Here is a 20,480-nt window from a genome sequence, read left to right as displayed (position 1 = left end):
CACCGACCATATATGTTTGGGGGCTAGCTATTCGTTTGGGGTCTGCTCCGGGGCAGTTTAGATTTCCCCTTTCTTGTTTTAGGCTTAGTTAGCTCTCCGGCTGTGCCGAGGCATCTTGGATCATCGTAGGTACGCTCCACGGCTACTGCTAGTTGTGTGGATAGGATCAGGGGTCTGCAATCCGTTTAGTTACCAACCTCTCTGGTTTTCTGTGGCTTAGCCTGGGCCTGCTATCCTCCTCGGTGACCCAATCATAACAATTCAGCCAGCGTTAGTCTAATGTGAATGATCAGTCTTAAAGGATATCAGCACCTATGGGGCAATATTTGTTTACTTAAATGCATGTATTTGGGGCTATTAGTAATTTTTGTAATTGGGTTTCATTAAAACTTTTGGAACCATTGGTTTTCACAGGCTCTTTATTTGCTTCCAAAATCTCTGGCTGCAGAATGAATTAACTGAGAATCCAACAGTGAGCTTGTTCTAACAGGAGAGTTTATATCTCTCTGATATGCTGTCAGCTGATTTACAACCACATCATATCTCAGCTCAACATTGATGTGGTTTCATAGTCCCTTTAAAAAAATATCACTGATAGATTTCCAGTTACAGACTTTTTCCAAAATTAATCAATAAGAAGCCAGACAGAGAAAACAGTAAAAGAAGCCATTCTCAACTCCAGGATGCACCCTCCACACCCACGCTACAAATCTGATGGGATGTAATAATGCCCTAAACACAAGTCACCTGACTCTACAACCTGTGGCCTCAGCAGTCAGGTCACCGGTGGGTGTTGTGACACCATCACTTCTGGTCAGTCAGAAACCATCATAGAGGTAGAAAAAAAATCCAAGATCACAGTCATTCATGTAAACTTTTAATGCGATGATCTGCCGAAATGAGCAAGATCATCTTATTTCTTATGTCTGTGACATGTCAATACATGTACCACAGACAGTTCAACGGCCCTTTGCAAGAAGCGTACATAAAGGAAAGTGGGACCAAAAGCTGAGATCAAAGTAGTTCCCCTTTATGATACTTGGTAATGCCAAAACTTACAGAAGGAATTGGTGCTTGTTTGCCTCTCCCTTGGTGCCAATGACTTCTACCTTGTTTGCTGACGTTGATGTGCCTTTGAAGAATTGAGTCCTTCATTGGTTCTTACACAGCAGGTAATGGGGCCAACCACAACTGAGCCTTCACTCCTCAGGTATGCAAATAAATATATTCACTTACAGAGTTTTCTTTATGATTTAGGGCACGTTCGGGACAATTGGAGACCAGGGGGTCGTCGGGCTGGATGGGGAGCAGGTAAGTATAATTTCAATAGAAAATGAGTGAAGTGTTAGTGGTGTAACAAGGGAGGATATAGGGAGAACAGTGTCAAAGAGGCTTGTAATCTGGTTGGAGGGCCTGATAAGAAATCGTACATGGAGACAGCATAGAAGAGCATTGACTCCTCATTATACAGAGAAAAACTCAATACATATGCACCACAGCAGGGAAGGTAGTAATCCCTGCATGGAATTAGCTCATTCTCAATCATGGCATACAGAGCTTTTAATTTGCATGTGCATGTATGGTTGCTGGGTGTATGTATAGTTTTATTAAGTTGTAGTCACATAGTTATTTAAACTATACATTTCCCCTTATTTTGTGGCTTGACTACATAACGCATATTACATCATCAAAAGAGATCATTAAAAAATTATTGATCTACAGTTTTCATTTACTATAAATACCGGAGGACAAAAGGAGCATGAGATGGTATACAGATAAAAATATCAATACATTTTATTAGGCATCATACAAAGTGCGTATAGCCATAACAATAAAGTGCCAATCAAAATGCAGGGCAACCCACCCCTCCCAAAAAGATTGAAACAATCTAGGTAAGAAAGCTCATATGTAACCAAATATCCGGAGTACTAAATCCCATATACAAGCGTTATGCCCAGTGGCTTAGTAGGGAAGATACAGGACTCCAGGGTTAAGCAAGAGGAACAAAGCCAGTATACCATTGTAGACAGTCGACTGAGAGTTCAAAAGAAAATTAAGATGTACCCCATAAGAATGTTAAACAATTGGGAGCTTACCAAAAGGATGCAGAGGGAGGAAAGGGACCCGGCAGTATACCCCCGACGCACGTTTCACGGCAACACAAGGCCGCTTTGTCAAGCGGATGTAATGCAGAAATCCAAAAAGGACCTTCAGATAGCCCGGCAACCCCGGTCACATGACCGGGATCAACCAATGGTAATGGCAGTGTCGGTGCATGCGCTCCGGGACCGCCAGGTCCTGCCATGCATAAAGAGTGTCATGCTTCATGCACAGGTGCCAGGTACTATACCCACACACACGCGCAGAACATAAAGACACCAATCTGCAAGCCAGACCTAGACGGCCACAGCGCGATGCGCACGGCCAAATTAAGATTACAAGCAGATAGGAAGCAGCAATTAATAGTAATAATAACAATGGGTCCAACAACGGCGATCATATAAGGAACACATATAACAAATTATCATAAACCATAAAAGGTACATAAATATACTCCATGTTGAAGCAGATGAAGAGGGACCATGATGATGGTATATAATTATTGTTCTTTAATTTATAGAAAAAATGGGATTTCTGTTGCTATTAGTTTTCATTTACTGCAATTTTTTTTACTCCTTTCATTCATTTTTCTGTTACTTGGAAATTGTCAGGAAGCTGTTGCCATTGCTGTTATTTTTTATGGGGTAGCACGTTAATACAGCTTCTCCATTTATTTCTTTTTTCCCTGTTAATATTTTAGATTCCTAAAAATAATTTCTCATACTTTGTTTAGCTGCGGCACATTGCATGACAAGACAGGCCTCCACATATAGGAGCCGAGCACAGATTTCCAGAGAATGTAGTATGATTGATTAAGAACATGCGTGCATTTCACAGAACTATGGAAAATGTTTCCAGATTAAACCGAGAACGATATAGCGGTGCTTCTGTCAAGCATTTCTTTATAAAAGTTGCAGCATATCATTATAAGATCATTACAAATGTCTTGCTTATTGTCGCGGTGGTTTTACACTAACTGCTGATCGTTGGTCATGTACTAGCCTATTGAGTGAAGAGATTATCCAGCTCAACGATGAAGTGAAAAAACGATTCTTTATTCACTCAGATTTTAGCAAAAATAGAGGATTAAACTCAGCATAGTAGGACAAGAAGTTGCGTTATCAACGCGTTTCAGGTGTCACAGCAGCCTTATTGAGACAGGCAGACTGCGCTTTTCATGCAATAGATTGTTCAGGGCGTATAGCTTGTCGTTCTCAGCAGCACAGAATGATGCGCTGGCGAGAATTATGATCTTTTGTGCCGCACAAAAGATCATTTCACGCGACAAACGATCATTGTTCTAGCTCATGAGGTGATTGGCAGCCTGTTTACACTGCAATATTATCAGAAACGAGCAGTCACAATAATCTTTCAGGCTAAATGGTCTTTTAATGGCTACGTAGTTTCTGCAAAACCCTGTGAACAATAATCCTAAGCAAGCATTTCCACCTTGTGATCTCTAGACACTTTCAGCTCACCCCTGATTAGAGATGCACAAGCAATATTGTGTAAGGCTGTAAACACACATTGCAAAGCTGTGGGAAATCTGCGTCATCTTTAGAAAATTGTGACAAAAGTCCATTGACTTTACCACAATTTTGCAACAGGGGAACACAGCCTGTGGGCTCTGAAAGTAAGCAAATATGGGATCTCAAAGAAGCCTGTAATTTGCTACGGACCACGGAAGTGGCAGGTTCCCTTTAACTGCAAATAGAGCTTGGTTTGCAATGTTCCTGCAATTCCTGGAATTTTAATATTGAGGGCATGGAGAAATGCAAAGCAGTGCCTTCCTCTTTGTCAACGTTTCTTACATTGTGATCTCTCTTATCTCTGTTTATGGGCTCAAGGGTGCACCAGGTTCTTCTGGAACTGAAGGCCCTGTTGGAAAAAAAGGAGATCAGGTCAGTATATACAAATCAATTTGGAAGGGTGGATTGTAAATCGGCATAATACATACATATACTTGGTGTCTCAGTGGATAGCACTGCAGCGCTGGGGTCACGGGTTCTAATCCCACCAAGGACAACTACTGCAAGGAGTTTGTATGTTCTCCCTGTGTTTGTGTGGGTTTCCTCTGAGTTCTCTGATTTCCTCTCATACGCCAAACAAATTCTGATGGGGAATCTAGATTGTGAGCCCAATTGGGGACAGTAATGATAATGTCTGTAAAGCGCTGTGGAATTAATGACAATATATTAGTGAGCATAAAGAATAAATATGTTGACAGTGATGTATGTAATATGGATAAAAAGTTGGGTCATTTTCTGTGTATATGGCATTGGGGTAGTATTCACATTCACAGGTAGCATTTGTGCCCTGGTGATTGAGAATCTCAAAGACCACCCTGTTAAAGAAGAAGGAACCTAGGAGCTTCTAGTCACCTCTGGTACCTAGCCTTAAAGGGTTTGTCCCACTAACAAAGTATATTTTAATTAATAGATCTTGGGATAATATTAAGCTCCACAATTTGGATGTGTTAAAACATGCCCCTGTGCTGAGATAATCTTATAATTGTGCCCCTGCTGTGTACTGTGCAATGGCCGTGTCTGACCATTCAGGGACATAGTTGGCTCATACCACATCTCCTGGGCAGGGGAGGAAGCAAAAGAGTATACAGACATTACAGCTCGGGATTCTTTTTGTGAGCTAAAACATTTCTCTGCCTGTATGTGATCCGCTGCTGTAATGCCTGTATACTCCCCTGCCCAGGAAATATGGTATGATCAGACCATGTTCCTGCACAGTCAGACACAGCCATTACACAGTACACAGCAGGGGCACATTTATAAGATTATGTCAGCACAGAAACATTTTATTTAAACACATCCAATTTTGGATGTTATTATTATTCAAAGATCTATTGATTAAAATGTTGATTAAAATTTAATTTGTTCTTGGGAAAACCCCTTTAAGTTGCAGAGTGTGTAGAAAAGCAAGTGGTGATCCTGATCATCAGTGATTGTTTGCCATGGAGACTAAGAAAAAGATTAAGATACCGGATCTGATATTTAAAAACTTTTTTAACAGATATGCTTTTATTTATTCCTGTTTCATAGGGTGACACTGGTCTTCCAGGAAGCCTAGGACCAGTCGGATCTATTGGCGAACCAGGAGAAAGAGGTCATCCCGGTCTGTCAGGTCCTCCAGGAAGGTCCGGGAAGGAGGTATGGTGTAGTATCAGAAAACAAATATAGACACAGCAGTTGTGAGCAAACTTTCTATGAAAACTTCATTATTTTCTCTGTTTAGGGAGATGTGGGGGAAATAGGAGATATTGGAGATGTAGGCATCCCTGGAGAAAAGGTTTGTCCAAAATCAATTCATTCTCTCGAGAAATGTATTTGCATTGCACTCGGTTATTACCTTTAAAATTTATGTATCTTATGTCAGGGAGAATTGGGGTCATTTGGTAGTAGTGGAAATCCTGGTCCAAGTGGCATTATGGGAGACAGAGGCACTAGAGGCCCAAAGGGTGAGAAGGGGCTGAATGGACATCAGGTGAGAATAATCATGTACATCAATGACAATCTTTTTAGCTAATTATTCAGCAGACCCTATAATAAGAAAAAAAAAATATTATTCTGGTGATTTAATTCAAAGAGTTTCCGCCCTTATTTTATGGGAGACTGCTCCATGAATCCAATAATATTTGCTTCACTCAAACGTATAGTGGTATCATCATTATGTACTTATTATATAGATTAATATGGTTGGTGCTGTTTTTCAGGGTCAACCAGGATTGATGGGTGTACCTGGTCCTCACGGGCTAATTGGAGATATGGTATGTGCAAAGTAAAAAAAGCTATATAAAAAGTGATTCTCAAATTAATATATACAGTATGTTTATGGAATTATCCATTACAGGGTCCCCCTGGAAAAATGGGACGTCTGGCACAAGATGGCCTAAAAGGGGTGAAGGTAATGTTCTCATACACACCTTCTAATGCTAATGTGTGGTTCTCAAGCTGTTGGAAGAATCCAACTCTCAGCATGTCATAACAGCCTTATTATACTGGAGGTTGTAGATTCCAAATAGGTGGTGCCGAATTGCCACTCAGTAAATTATAATTTATCTGATTCTCATCTTCTCTACAGGGCGATTTAGGTTATCCGGGTGTGTCTGGTTATCCTGGACCACAAGGAGGACCGGTATGTAGAGCACATAAGCTAAAGCTATTGCACTTCTGATATGTTCCTACTTTTCAAAGGAAGTGTGAAAGCCATTTCATTTTCAAACCAATAATAACACTCCGATAGCCTCCACAGTCGCTATGCATCCACCTGTCTAACAATCACACCTTAAACCATTAAATTCACTACACCACTAAGCTACTAGATGGTGGTAGTCTAACCTACTATATTATTATTATTTATTTACATAGTAACATAGTTAGTAAGGCCGAAAAAAGACATTAGTCCATCCAGTTCAGCCTATAAAATTCTGTCAGAATAAATCCCCAGATCTACGTCCTCCTAAAGAACCTAACAATAACTGTAAGATACAGTATTGTTACGCTCCAGGAAGACATCCAAGCCTCTCTTGAACCCTTCAACTGAGTTCGCCATCACCACCTCCTCAGGCAGGGAATTCCAGATTCTCACTGCCCTAACTGTAAAGAATCCACTTCTATGTTGGTGGAAAAACCTTTTCTCCTCCAGACGCAGAGAATGCCCCTTTGTGACCGTCATATATATATGCACCATTGATTCCATGGTGCTGTACATGAGAAGGGGTTACATACAAATTACAGATATCACTTACAGTAAACAAACTAACAATGACAGACTGAGACAGAGGAGAGAGCACCCTGCCCTTTTGGGCTTACATGCTACAGGATGGTGGGGAAGGAGACAGTAGGTTGGTGGGTTGCAGCAGTTCCGGTGTTGGTTGAGGTGATATCTCTGGTAGTGGTGAGGAGGTAGCGGGGTCATTGTAGGCTGTAGGCTTTCTTGAAGAGGTGGGTTTTCAGGTTCCGTCTGAAGGATCTAAATGTGGTTGATAGTCAGACATGTTGGGGCAAAGAATTCCAGAGGATAGGGGCTATTCGGGAGAAGTCATGGAGGCGGTTGGGTGAGGTGCGAATAAGTGTGGAGGAGAGAAGGAGGTCTTGGGGGGACCGGAGATTACGTGAGGGAAGGTATCGGGAGATTAGTTCAGAGACATATGGAGGAGACAGGTTATAGATGGCCTTGTAGGTCAGTATTAGTAATTTGAACTGGATACGCTGAGGGAATGGGAGCCAGTGAAGAGATTTGCAGAGGGAAGAAGCGGAGGAGTAGTGAGGAGAAAGATGAATTAGTCGGGCAGCAGAGTTAAGGATGGACTGGAGAGGTGCGAGGGTGTTAGCAGGGAGACCACATAAAAGGATGTTGCAGTAGTCGAGGTGGGAGATGATGAGGGCATGCACAAGCATTTTAGTAGATTGAGGGTTGAGGAGAGGATGGATTCTGGAAATATTTTTGAGCTGGAGGCGACAGGAGGTAGAAAGAGCTTGGATGTGCGGTTTGAAGGACAGGGCAGAGTCAAAGGTTACTCCGAGGCAGCTGACTTCCGGTATTGGGGAAAGCATGATGTCATTATTTGTTATAGGTAGGTCGGGTAAGGAAGATCTGTTTGATGGAGGAAAGATGATGAGTTCAAATTTGTCCACATTGAGCTTGAGGAAGCGAGAGGAGAAGAAGGAGGATATGGCTGATAGACACTCTGGGATTCTGGACAGCAGAGAGGTGACGTCTGGGCCAGAGGGGTAGATCTGATTGTCATCGGCATAAATGTGGTACTGCAATCCGTGGGACTTTATGAGTTGCCCCAGACCAAGTGTATAGATTGAGAAGAATAGGGGTCCTAAAACAGAGCCTTTGGCGACTCCAACAGAGAGAGGGTGGGATGAGGAGGTAGTGTGGGAGATGCTGAATGTGCGGTTGGAAAGGTATGAGGAGATCCAGGATAGGGCGAGGTCTTTGATGCCAAAGGAGGAGAGGATCTGTAGTAGGAGGCAGCGGTCAACTGTGTCAAATGCAGAGGACAGGTCTAGAAGCAGGAGTATACAGTATTATCCATTTGATTTTGCTGTAAATAGGTCATTAGTAATTTTGGTCAGGGCTGTCTCAGTGGAGCGATGGGCGCGGAAACCAGATTGTAGATTGTCAAAGAGCAAGTTAGATGATAGGTGCGAGGAAAGTTCAGCGTGGACGTGTTGCACCAGGAGTTTTGAAGCGAATGGGAGCAGCGATATTGGGTGGTAGCTGGACATAGCAGTTGGGTCGAGGGTTTGCTTTTTAAGGATAGGCGTGATTGTGGCATGTTTGAAAGCAGAAGGGAAGGTACCGGACGTTAGTGATAGGTTGAAGAGGTGGGTTAGGGATGGGATACGTGTGATGGTGAGGTTGGGGAGGAGGTGGGATCGGGTCAAGTGCACAGGTTGTGAGGTGCGATTTGGAGAAGAGACAATTAAGCTCCCCTTCAGTGATGTTGGAGAGGGAGATTATGGGGTTTGGGCATTGGTCTGGTATACAACGGGGTTGTGGTTGTTGAATGATGAAGACTTGCCTTGTTTGGTCAATTTTATTTTTGAAGTGCAAAGTCAAAGTCCTCGGCAGAGATGAGGGAGGTTGGAGGGGGCAGAGATGAGGGAGGTTGGAGGGGGCAGTGGTGGGCGGAGGAGGGAGTTAAAAGTTTTGAATAACTGTTTAAGGTTGTAAGATAGGGAAGATACGAGGGTTGTGAAGTAGGCCTGGTTAGCAGAGGTGAGGGCAGATTTGAAAGCGAGTGTTGCCTGTTTCAATGCGGTGAAGTCGTCTTGTGAATTTGTTTTCTTCCAACGCCGCTCTGCAGTCCTGGACACTTGTCGGAGCTTTTTAGTGGTGTTATTGTGCCAGGGTTGTCTGTTGATACGTCGCATTCTGCCATCAACGAGAGGGGTGACCATGTCAAGAGCTGATGCGAGAGTGGCATTGTAGAAAGCAGTGGCACTGTCTGTGTCGTGGAGTGAGGATATGGATGCCAGTGGTAGAATAGAGTCAGAGAGCGTGTGGGTGTCTAGGTGTGCAAGGTTTCTGCGGGGGTGCACATGTTGCTGGACATGGGTGCCAAGAGATGAGGACAGGGATGAGAAAGTGAGTAGATGGTGGTCGGCTAGAGGGAGAGGGGAGGTGGTGAAGTTAGAAAGAGAGGACCACTGAGTAAGTCCAAAGGATGAAGTAAGGGACAGAAGTTTGGTGGCTGCTGACTGAAGGGTATCAGTGGGGATGTTGAAGTCCCCCATGATGATAGTGGGGATGTCAGTTGAAAGAAAATGAAGAAGCCAGGTAGAGAATTGGTCAATGAAGGCAGTGGTTGGGCCTGGAGGTCAGTATATGTCAACTATAAACTAAAAAATAACTTAATAAGATGGAAGATGCTGCAATAAATAGATAAATGTGGTGTATGCATAGTGTATAATGATCTCACTTGTCAAATTGTGCCAACAAGAGCTACTTTTGCAACGTTATACTGCCATAGATTGTACACTTACAATAGAGATGACATGGTGAAGCGGAGATCACCAAGAAGATAATATAATGGAAAACACAAATTTTATTAGAATATACAGAGCAATCAAATTTAAAATCATTTAAAAACAATAATGCCCAATGAGAAGGGGTACCGCCCCACACACCTGAAGGCAAATTGCGACATTTATGTAAATAGCAATTTTGCCACCTGATAGGGGGTGACTGGACAAGAAAATAATAATAATCTTTATTTTTATATAACGCTAACATATTCCGCAGCACTTTACAGTTTAAGCACATTATCATCGCTGTCCCCGATGGGGCTCACAATCTAAATTCCCTATCAGTTTGTCTTTGGAATGTGGGAAGAAACTGGAGTACCCAGAGGAATCTCACGCAAACATGGGGAGTACATACAAACTCCTTGCATATGTTTTCCTTGGTGGGATTCTAACCCAGGAGTCCAGCGCTGCAAGGCTGCAGTGCTATCCACTGAGCCACCGTGCTGCCCAAATATAACTCCTTAGTAAATGGATGTAACAAGACAAAGTCACACTACAAGTTGAGCAATCAGTACATACATATATCAAGATGTCAAGGAATGAGCAGCAATTTGCTAACATATTGCTTTTACACAATAGGCCAGTCTTAAGCCGTGCATTCACATTAGATGGCTGTTGGCTGAACGATGCTTTGACTGTTCATACGGTCAACACTCCTATACACAGGAACACTTTCTCTGATGAGCACCCCTGTGTTCTCTATGAGAAAGCCGCTGGCCAGCTCATCGGCGGGCGGCTCATGTCGGGGAGAACAATTCGATTGGTGGTCTGAAATTGGACATGCAAGATCTACAGCACATCTCTCTCAACCATCAGTCAGCCAGCTCTCCCATTAGTCCGGCGTCCAAACCCGTCAGTATGGTTTATTGTGTATGGGGGCCTTAACAGCATCTAGGGGGACTTGTTATGGTGGATTAGTGTCCAAGCTTAGCAGCTCAGTAGTTTAAGGTGCAATTGTTAGCCTGGTCCTGGTGTGTCCTTCAAATTTTGAGGCTTTTTTATTTGTTTCAATAGATGCATAGTGAGCGCAGAGATTATTGATGTAATATTATGGTTTAGCATATTCTTTGATACGTCAGAATACACAGGTTTATATCTAAAACCAGCAGCTGCATCAGGAATTACAAAAGCTATATCTTACTCTGCAATGCTATGGTGTTTTAGAGAAAACATTGCTTGAAAAACTATCTGGGCAGGGAAAGAAGTGTTTGCTCAGATGCTAACTATAGGAAGAGACTTGTCAATCAAAGTGAGTTGGGCATAGAAACCGGAAGGTGCCACCCACTTGACTCCACTCCCCATACCTTCTTCTCCTCGATTTTCTAGCAATGTTCTGTCTGAAATATTGCAACATTTCAGGGTAAAACACAGTTTTCCATCATCAGGGAACCTGTCTGAATTTCATCCTGTCTGAATGAAACGGCTGACAAATTCCATTTAATTCCATTTTGCCTACATTACAAATATTGTAAAAAAAATTATCTTATATGATCATGACTTAATAAGTAACAATTTGCTAAAATGACTATTTCAGTCACTATTTTAGATTCTATTGAAGTGTCGTTGTATATAAGTTGCTGCTTATTACTGATATTCTGTGTAATAGGGGCCCCGTGGAGCAAAAGGAGAAAAGGGTGACCAGGGCCATAATGGAAACCTGGTGAGTAGGTGTAAGTGTAAGGGATCAAACTAGTGATTTGACATGAAGTTGTGGGTAATTTTTCTAATTATTTGTGATCTCCCATAGGGTCGTACAGGTCCACCTGGAAATAAAGGTGCACCAGGTCTGGAAGGAATCACAGGACCTGAAGGACAAAAGGGGGACACAGGAACAGAGGGTATTCCCGGGGTTCAGGTAAGAGATAGGTGATGCTTAATATAAATGGGTTTAATCACGCTATACAATGATTTTAGTGTCAATAAAAATGTTTCATACTTTTAAAGGGACCATTAGGAGCCAGTGGCGAGACAGGAGCAGCAGGGGTCCCTGGCAGAGAGGTATGTATGTATACAGTACAAGGAAACAGTATTACCTTTACAATTGAAGCTTCATGAAGAAATCCTGCAAAAACATACAGATACTATGAAAAAGGTATCACAAACACCGTATGTACTTTTACAGGGTATACCAGGTAATAAAGGACAACCTGGGAAGCCAGGGGAACCTGGACAAATGGTAGGTATAAAAATTCTCAGTAAGTAACCGATGTCTGAGTTATTTATTTTAAGTTTAGCTGGAGTATGCCGCAAATTTATTTTTATTAAAGTATATAGAGGTCTAGTTGAGAACTATGGCAGCTCTCTTAGGTCAGAGATTTGGATGGTGTAGTAATTGTTCCATTTACATGAGAGCCCAGGTGCATATTACAAGACCCATACCTGAGCACTCTTCAGTATATAAGCAGCTGACAAGTCAGCTTAGTCTGTATATAATTGGACGTCTCTATCATCATTAAATTAGAATCCAACACCCATCATTGTAGATTTTAAAAGGAGCTGGATTGTGATATAATCTGATAATTTTACATGATAGATCTATGATTATTTTCATTAAATGGTAAAGGAGATTTCTAATTGTTTTTCTCTGCATTTTTATCTTAGGGATCCCCTGGGAATCCTGGCCAAGAGGGAAGACCTGGACAGAAGGGAGAGAAGGTATACATACACTCCTAACGGTTAAACTACTTCTCATCTTTGTAGGCTTTGTTAATAGATTCTATTCATAATGAAGCCATGACAGCTCTACTGATATCAGCTGATACAAGTGACTTATAATTGGGTCCGTAGACTTCTCAGCCGGGTTCCAGTAGCTGTTCTTGCTTAACAACACTGGAGCCCTGAAGGAAAAGCAGAAAACACCAGTTGTTTCTATAACTTTTAAGAACTATACATAGAATCATTTGAGATATGGAAACACCCTATCTGTTGTCTCCATCTTCTGCGTCGCTAGCTTGTTCTGTAACCTGGCTTCACCAACACCAAATCTTCTCCCATCTACAATGCACTGTGTTTTTATATTCCGTACTAATTCTGACTTTTACACCTATGCATAGTAGTCTTCCTGGCCAAATATGGTGCCATATGAGGATCTTCATGTTCCAAATTCTTCTACAACTACAGACACATGTTTGTCTTCTCCCTAAATTTGTCTTCTCTATAAATTAAAAACACATTTGAAAGGTAGACTCACCAAAACCCTGACTGATGCACCAGCAGGATGCAGCAGACCTCCAGTGATAAAGGCTGGGGCAGCACAGGTGCAATCCACTGATGAGAACAGCCAGTAACCCAAAAGGGTCTGGCTGCCTAGTGGAAAAAATGCACACAAATAGAGCTTGCATAGGACATCAGTCACACAGATAAGTGTGGTGCAAGGTGTCTGAACAGCCTATTAATGACGCCCATAGTATTAGCAAGCGGGCTGCTCAGCACTATATATGTGCATCACACAGAAAAAAACAAGCCAACATGAAGAGGTCTAACTGCATCCTGCAAAAATGATAAAAAGTGCAAAACGATAAAAAGATATGGGGTATTTGTTACTATTTTGGCCAAAGCAGATAAGCTCACAACCCAACGTCAAGGGTCCCCAAATATTGTGAGTCCCTAACACTAAATCTGATTTAGTGTTAGGGACTCACAATATTTTTATCATTTTTGCATGATGCAGTTAGACCTCTTCATGTTGTCCTATACAAGCCCTATTTGTGTGCATTTTTTCCACTAGGCAGCCAGACCCTTTTGGGTTACTGGCTGTTCTCATCAGTGGATTGCACCTGTGCTGCCCCAGCCTCTATCAATGGAGGTCTGCTGCATCCTGCTGGTGCATCAGTCAGGGTTTTGGTGAGTCTACCTTTCAAATGTGTTTTTTTTTTTAATTTTTGGAATTTTTTTCCTTATGTGCGTTCTTCTCTATAAATAATAAGAACATACATTGATAGGTTAGACTTAGGTTAGAGGGCCCTCACTCCTCTTGGTATTTGTTATAATCTACTGTATGTGATTATTGTTATGCTGTAATGTCTATCGTCTGTACAAATCCCCTCTGAAATGTAAAGTGCTGCGGAATATGTCGGCGCTATAAAAATAAAATTTATTATTATTATTATTATTAGACTTGTTCACTTCTTCCTGTGCATTAATACATGTTACCAAATACTGTATGGACAGCTTGTTTTCCTTTATTGTAATGTTTATATTGGATCTATACATTTCTATAACACTGTTCTATATATTTTCAAAAGTTGTCAGGTTCAGTTATGAAATCAGCCTTTTCTTAATAATTTTAACCTGACTTCAAATCTGACAATGCAAATTTTGTATTGGCTCTTGTATTTTTTTATATAAATGAATTTTCCTTTTACTGCTACATATAATTAATGCATAAAAGTTTCAGTACCTTGAAACATTACTTTTTTTTGCAAATATAAAGATGCAGAATGTTTTGTTTTGCCAATTTTCTGATATTTATTTAGAGGAAACTTAACAATTGAAATAACTAAAACATGTCTATACACTATTACAAATTATAAACAGTTACAGAAATTGTACTACAAAATTTGTTCCTCATTCATTGACAACTCTTTTTTGCTTGTCTCTTGTACTCCTGCATCGGATCATCTGTTACAATTGACCAATGCCAATCTGCAAGCATTGATGGATTCCATTTTCCTTGTTATATTTTCTCCATAGCTGCAGTATCCTGGTGAAATCTCTCACTGTGCATGTCGCTCACTTCTCCGTAGTTTGGTGGAAAAAAAAGTCTAGATTGAAATGTAACAAATGAATCTTTACAGACTTTACAGCCAAGATCCTTATATGTTTGAGGAGATTTTCAACCAACTCTTCATAGTTATCTGCTCTTTATTTACCTCTATGCTACCCATACAGCCTTTTCCTCGCCCTGCAACAAGTGGAGAAACTGCTCGTCTTGAAGAAGATTGCGAATCTGAAGTCCAATAAAGACTACTTACTATATCTTTTCTTCACTCAACCTTGAAAACGTATCAATGAGATACTTGAATGCTTTTCCATTTTTATCCATTGCCTTTACAAAGTTCTTCATTAGACCCATCTTGATATGCAATGGTGGCAACATAATCTTCTGTGAGTCAACAAGTGCTGGATGGAGGACATTTTTGCTTCCTGGCAGAAGTGAATGTCGGAGAGGCCAGTCTCTTTTATTGTATGGATATTATCTTAGATGACTATCCCACTCACACAGATAGCAGCAGTACCAACTTTAAGTCACTACAGAATGGCCACAAATGTTGGTCATAGTTCAGACATCTTAACAGCTGTTTCATGATGTCATAGATTTCTTTTATGTGGACTGCATAACTAACTGGAATTGAAGGTAGCACATTGCCATTATGCGGCAACACAGCTTTTAGACTTGTATTGGACAAATCGATAAAGAGCATTCATTCCTCTGGATTATGACTTATCTTCAGAGCTTCCATTAAACTGTTGATGGTGTTGCATGCCACAAGATCACTGTCCATGAAGAAGTATTGAACAAGATCTTTATCACGGTAGCAGAACAAAGAAATCCGAACATCGACCGCTAGGAGATTCCACTGCTGTAGCCTGGAACTTAAGTGCTCAGCCTTTCTCATGCACAAACCCAAATCTCTAACAAAGATCGTTCAGTTAACTTTGTGTTATAAGGTGTTGTTCAGTTGAGGTTGCTTACAAAGTCTGGGTCATGAGAGGAAGGTTCTTCATGACATCAAGTGCCCTCTTCTTACTCACTTGACTCGACTGAAAATGTTTTTGGTGATTTTGGAACTGGCAGTTCTTCTGTATGTGGTGCTGGGTGTATTTCAGATGGCACGTCGGGATACTGTATAGTCCACTTCTTCTCTCTTGAAACTGTTTTCAAAATGCCCCCATGCAGAAATAGCAGTTGGTTGTGTGATCGGTTGGCTCTCTCCAGATCATTGGGACTGGAAAAGGCATAGATTACCTGTTCTCATGTAACCACAGGGTAAGATGTGTTGCACATCTATTGCAGTATATGTGTGGAGCCCAACTGTTGTTCTGATCTCCTCTTCTGCAGCCAAAATATAGGTTGTAGGCTTTCCTTATCATGGTAGTCAAGTTTCGCCTTTGTGACGCAAAAGTGACTTCTCCGCATATGTTGCAAAAACGATCCGCTTTGTTAATGCAAGAACGAGGCATATCTGAAAAAACATATAGAACCATGTCAATATGCTAAGAAATCCTAAACCTGAATACCTTACACAGAGAGCATTTATAAAAGTAGATGATGCAACTCTAATAAGGATTACGTCATCAAGGCAGAGTTGGTGTTTTTTGATTGGTCGCCCTAGGACGGTAGATTATTGAAGGCTCAATAGACTAAATACATGATGTAATAGATGATCTACTAACAATGCAGTAATGATAAGGTTGTAATAAAGGCGCAATATCCCCATAAGCCCATATGAACGGTGTCATAAGTAATTATAACTTCCTCTGGATCTTGAAAATGTTAGGAATGGCGGAACGCACTAAATAAAAATAATAAGTGCGTTCGCCGCTCTGGGTCCACCGTGCAGTAGGTGATATAACCGCTGCTAAGTGGTGGCAGGAGCAATATGGCGGTAATGCGCACAGGGTTAAACTTCACCCAGGTGCGCCAAGCAATCTCAGTTAATTCACAGAGATGCCAAATAAATACAAATACAAAAGACTGAGCCTGTTGAGGTCATAGTACTCAGTAAAAAACGCACAAACGGTATCAGGTCACAGGAGTAGCCCAAGACTGCGGCACTACATCCGTCTAGACCTACCGTGTGCAGAACGTCGCAACTGCGAACGCAAAGGAGCTGCAACTGCAGCGCGGCGTGGACACTGCCACTAAATGACAAGGCTAAGGAGCAAGCGCAATGTCGGACGCTAGCAGCTGTGGATGTTGCAGCAGAGGAGCGCTGGTGCTGATTCTAACTCAGTCCCTAACCACATATGTAATATCAGAGGGAAGGGGTTATATAATGAGTCATTCACCTGAATCATACATCCGTCCTCATACACACAGCAGCAAGTAAGTCTATACTAGCGCATGGCGAAACAGCCATGCGCGCCTTTTATAGCAGCCGGGACCTTCCGCAAGCTTCCAGATCTCTGAGATGGACCAATGAGATCTAGAGTGGGACCTGAGCACATGACTCCCGATCTCCAATGGGAGATCATCCCATGAGCATGCTCAGTAGGAGGACAGAAGGACTTAGCCTCAGGAGAGATTTGCTGCAAGGCAATCTCCTCTGCAGTAGATAAAGAGCAGGAGAGTGCAGAATGTGAGGGTCTGGATCCCTGCGGTGTAAACGCAGAAATCCGACGCCTAACATTACCCCCCCTCCTAGGGCCCCCTCCTCCCTGAGTCTTCTGATCCACCAACTTGTGCCCATCAGAGATATAGGCCTCAGACTCGTCCGAAGGTAAGTCTGATGTCCCGGTAGGTGACAGAGAGACCCGGGACAAGTGGAAGGCATCAGGGGGGGCAAGGTCGCCAGGTTTGAGAAGGGACCCGTGGGAGACAACGGGAGCAGAAGTTAAAGTGGAACGCCACCGTGTGTCAGCAGGCGTCTCCACCCTTCGTTTAAAGGAGGCTATTCCCGAGCACAAAAGGCGCAGGCCCGAATATATTTTTTAACATCCCGAGCCCTGTGCGACCACCAGTAAGAACCTGCCAGGAGTTTTGTGGTCTGCATATAGCCACAGTGACCACTCCTCCTGGACGCGTGTGCCCACGGGAGCACCTTCGGCCGAAGGCGGGGAGGGACAAGGGTCTTGCCCGGCGGCACAGAATTTGGCCGTTGCGGGGCACTGTTGTTCTGAGACACAGCATGTTGACAAGTATAACCGCAACTGGAGTCTTGTGCCAGATTCGCCTGAAGAACGGCGCAAGACACCTCCATGGGCTCTGGGGGTGGAACCTCTGGCTCGGGTAGTTCCAGAGGCTCAAAAAAATTGGGAGCCGAGGTAACCTTTCATTTGGATTGAGCACGCTCCATACCACGCTCCGAAAAACAGAGGTCAATGCGGGTGGAAATGGCAATCAGCTCTTCCAAACTTGCAGGAACCTCTCTGGTAGAGAGAGCATCTTTAACATGCTCCGCTAAACCTCTCCAAAACACAGGGATGAGGGCTTTATCGGACCACTCCAGCTCGGAAGCCAGTGTCCGAAAACGGATGGCATACTGACTAACCGAGAGAGAACCCTGAGTCAAAGCAAGAAGCTGAAGAGAGGTGTCGTGCGTGACCCGTGGACTGAGGAAGACCTGCTTAATAGCTGTTAGAAAGTGAGCAGCAGTCCGAACCTCTGGGTCACCACGCTCCCATAATGGCGTAGCCCACTCCAACACCTTGCCCGACAGAATGGAAACAATAAACCCCAGCTTGGCCTGTTCCGTAGGGAATTGCGCAGCCAGTAGCTCCAGCTGAATAGAGCACTGGCTGTTGAAACCCCTACAGGAGGCGCCATCGCCAGAAAATTTATCGGGAAACGAGAGGCGGGTAACTGTCGGCGCGAGGGAGGACGTGGACATAGGGGAAACCGTGTCTGTGATTGCCTTTACAGCAGCTTCGGTGGATTGTGCAGCTGAGAGCCCTCTCAAGAGTGGCCAACCGGCCCTCAAGCTTCCGAATACACTGTAACAGTTGCTGCTGTTCTGCCATCACTAGCCAGACCCTGGCACTAGTATAATGTTAGGAACGGTGGAACGCACTAAATAAAAATAATAAGTGCGTTCGCCGCTCGGGGTCCATCGTGCAGTAGGTGATATAACCGCTGCTAAGTGGTGGGAGGAGCAATATGGCGGTAATGCGCATAGGGTTAAACTTCACCCAGGTGCGCCAAGCAATCTCAGTTAATTCACAGAGATGCCAAATAAATACAAATACAAAAGACTGAGCCTGTTGAGGTCACAGTACTCAGTAAAAAACGCACACACGGTATCAGGTCACAGGAGTAGCCCAAGACTGCGGCACTACGTCCGTCTAGACCTACCATGTGCAGAGCGTCGCAACTGCGAACGCAAAGGAGCTGCTACCGCAGCGTGGCGTGGCCACTGCCGCTAAATGAAAAGGCTAAGGCGCAAGCGCAATGTCGGACGCTAGCAGCTGTGGATGTTGCAGCAGAGGAGCGCTGGCGCTGATTCTAAACTCAGTCCCTAACCACATACGTAATATCAGAGGGAAGGGGTTTTATAATGAGTCATTCACCAGAATCATACATCCGACCTCATACACACAGCAGCAAGTAAGTCTATACTAGCGCATGGCGAAACAGTCATGCGCGCCTTTTATAGCAGCCGGGACCTTCCGCAAGCTTCCAGATCTCTGAGATGGACCAATGAGTTCTAGAGCGGGACCTGAGCACATAACTCCCGATCTCCAATGGGAGATCGTCCCATGAGCATGCTCAGTAGGAGGACAGAAGGACTTGGCCTCAGGAGAGATCTGCTGCAAGGCAATCTCCTCTGCAGTAGATAAACAGCAGGAGACTGCAGAATGTGAGGGTCTGGATCCCTGCGGAGTAAACGTAGAAATCCGCTGCCAAAAGGTACTGTCACACTTAGCGATGCACCAGCGATCCCGACCAGCGATAAGACGCGGTCAGGATCGCTGGTGCATCACTAAGTGGTCGCTAGTGAGCTGCCACATAGGCAGATCTCACCAGCGACATAGCAGGGGTCGGCGGTCGCTACTTACCTGTCAGACGAGGCGATCCTGACGTCCTCCCGCCCGCGTCAACGCATCGCTCGTCGGCGCCACAGGAAGCTGACGACGAGAAACGGTCCAGGACGTTCTCGCGCGATCAGCGATAACCAGCGGGGGAGCGGTCGGAGGTAAGTATCAGACATAGCGATATCGCTAGCAATATCGCTATAACGTCACAAAAACCAGTGACGTTATAGCGATATTGCTAGCGATATCGCTTAGTGTGACAGGCCCTTAACAGAAAATTACAGACAATCAGCAAATTGAAGCATCATATCCATATTCAGCACACAAAATTAGTTGGTTTCAACTGTATTCATCTCTCTGAACCAATCTGGTTGTAGAACAGTGTAATTCATATTCTTTTTCTCTCTTTTGTGTATCAGCCCTATTTTTCTGTTGCTGCATTTTTGTTTATTTGTGTTTTTATATATATATTTTTCGCCTTTGCAAACACACAGTGAAATAACATGATTATTTTCTTCTCAGTTTATTGATCATGAAGTATTGGATATCTGTTGTCATTTTTTGCAGGGTGACAATGGAAAAGATGGTCGCTCTGGAACTCCTGGAAGTCCTGGCAGAAAGGTATGTGAAGAAAAAACCAAAAAAAAAAAAAAAAATGTCTATAGTTTTCAGGAAGATACCTTCTTCTTCTTGTAGCATGAGACCTCCTAATGTAAGGGGTGTGTGCAAGATTAGAAAACATGGCACCATCTCTTTCCACAGGTTTTGTATTATATTGCAGCTCTGCTCCATTTATTTCCGTGGAAATGACCTGCAATAACAGAGAGAACCAAAGGATAGAGGTGACACTGATTTTCAAAGAAAGCAGCCATGCTTGCCTAATCCCTTGTAAATCATCCCTGCTGGTATAGAAGAAAACACAAAAGGGCAAAGTTAGTAAAACAGTGCAAACTGAGCCTTTAAATGTGCCAAATTTATCATAGTGGCTCATGTTGGATGATAAACTTTTTGCATCTTTATACTGAGTAGTCTCACTTTGTGAGAAAAATTTGAGCCCACATTTTTGGCTCAATTTTAGTACATGATGTTGGACCTGAAGCCACCCCCCTTTCCATAAACAAGCCCCACTGT

General features: G+C 43.1%; 1 protein-coding gene across 4 annotated transcripts in view; it reads left to right on the top strand.

Moving 5' to 3' along the window:
* LOC141046640 (uncharacterized) overlaps positions 1–20,480 on the top strand; it is a 445,193-nt gene that overhangs the window by 413,804 nt on the left and 10,909 nt on the right. For all 4 annotated transcript variants that reach the window (XM_073541183.1, XM_073541182.1, XM_073541184.1 and 1 more), the window contains exons 41-54: positions 1,258–1,311; positions 3,948–4,001; positions 5,157–5,264; positions 5,350–5,403; positions 5,491–5,598; positions 5,828–5,881; positions 5,965–6,018; positions 6,196–6,249; positions 11,263–11,316; positions 11,404–11,511; positions 11,601–11,654; positions 11,779–11,832; positions 12,258–12,311; positions 19,917–19,970. In XM_073541183.1, coding sequence (XP_073397284.1) covers positions 1,258–1,311; positions 3,948–4,001; positions 5,157–5,264; positions 5,350–5,403; positions 5,491–5,598; positions 5,828–5,881; positions 5,965–6,018; positions 6,196–6,249; positions 11,263–11,316; positions 11,404–11,511; positions 11,601–11,654; positions 11,779–11,832; positions 12,258–12,311; positions 19,917–19,970 — 918 coding nt within the window. The remainder of the gene's footprint in view (positions 1–1,257; positions 1,312–3,947; positions 4,002–5,156; positions 5,265–5,349; positions 5,404–5,490; positions 5,599–5,827; positions 5,882–5,964; positions 6,019–6,195; positions 6,250–11,262; positions 11,317–11,403; positions 11,512–11,600; positions 11,655–11,778; positions 11,833–12,257; positions 12,312–19,916; positions 19,971–20,480) is intronic.

The sequence above is a fragment of the Dendrobates tinctorius genome, unplaced genomic scaffold (assembly GCF_039654945.1).
Source record: "Dendrobates tinctorius isolate UK_male_01 unplaced genomic scaffold, ASM3965494v1 ptg000120l, whole genome shotgun sequence".
Classification (NCBI taxonomy): Eukaryota; Metazoa; Chordata; class Amphibia; order Anura; family Dendrobatidae; genus Dendrobates; species Dendrobates tinctorius.
This window is presented reverse-complemented; position numbering and strand designations above follow the sequence as displayed.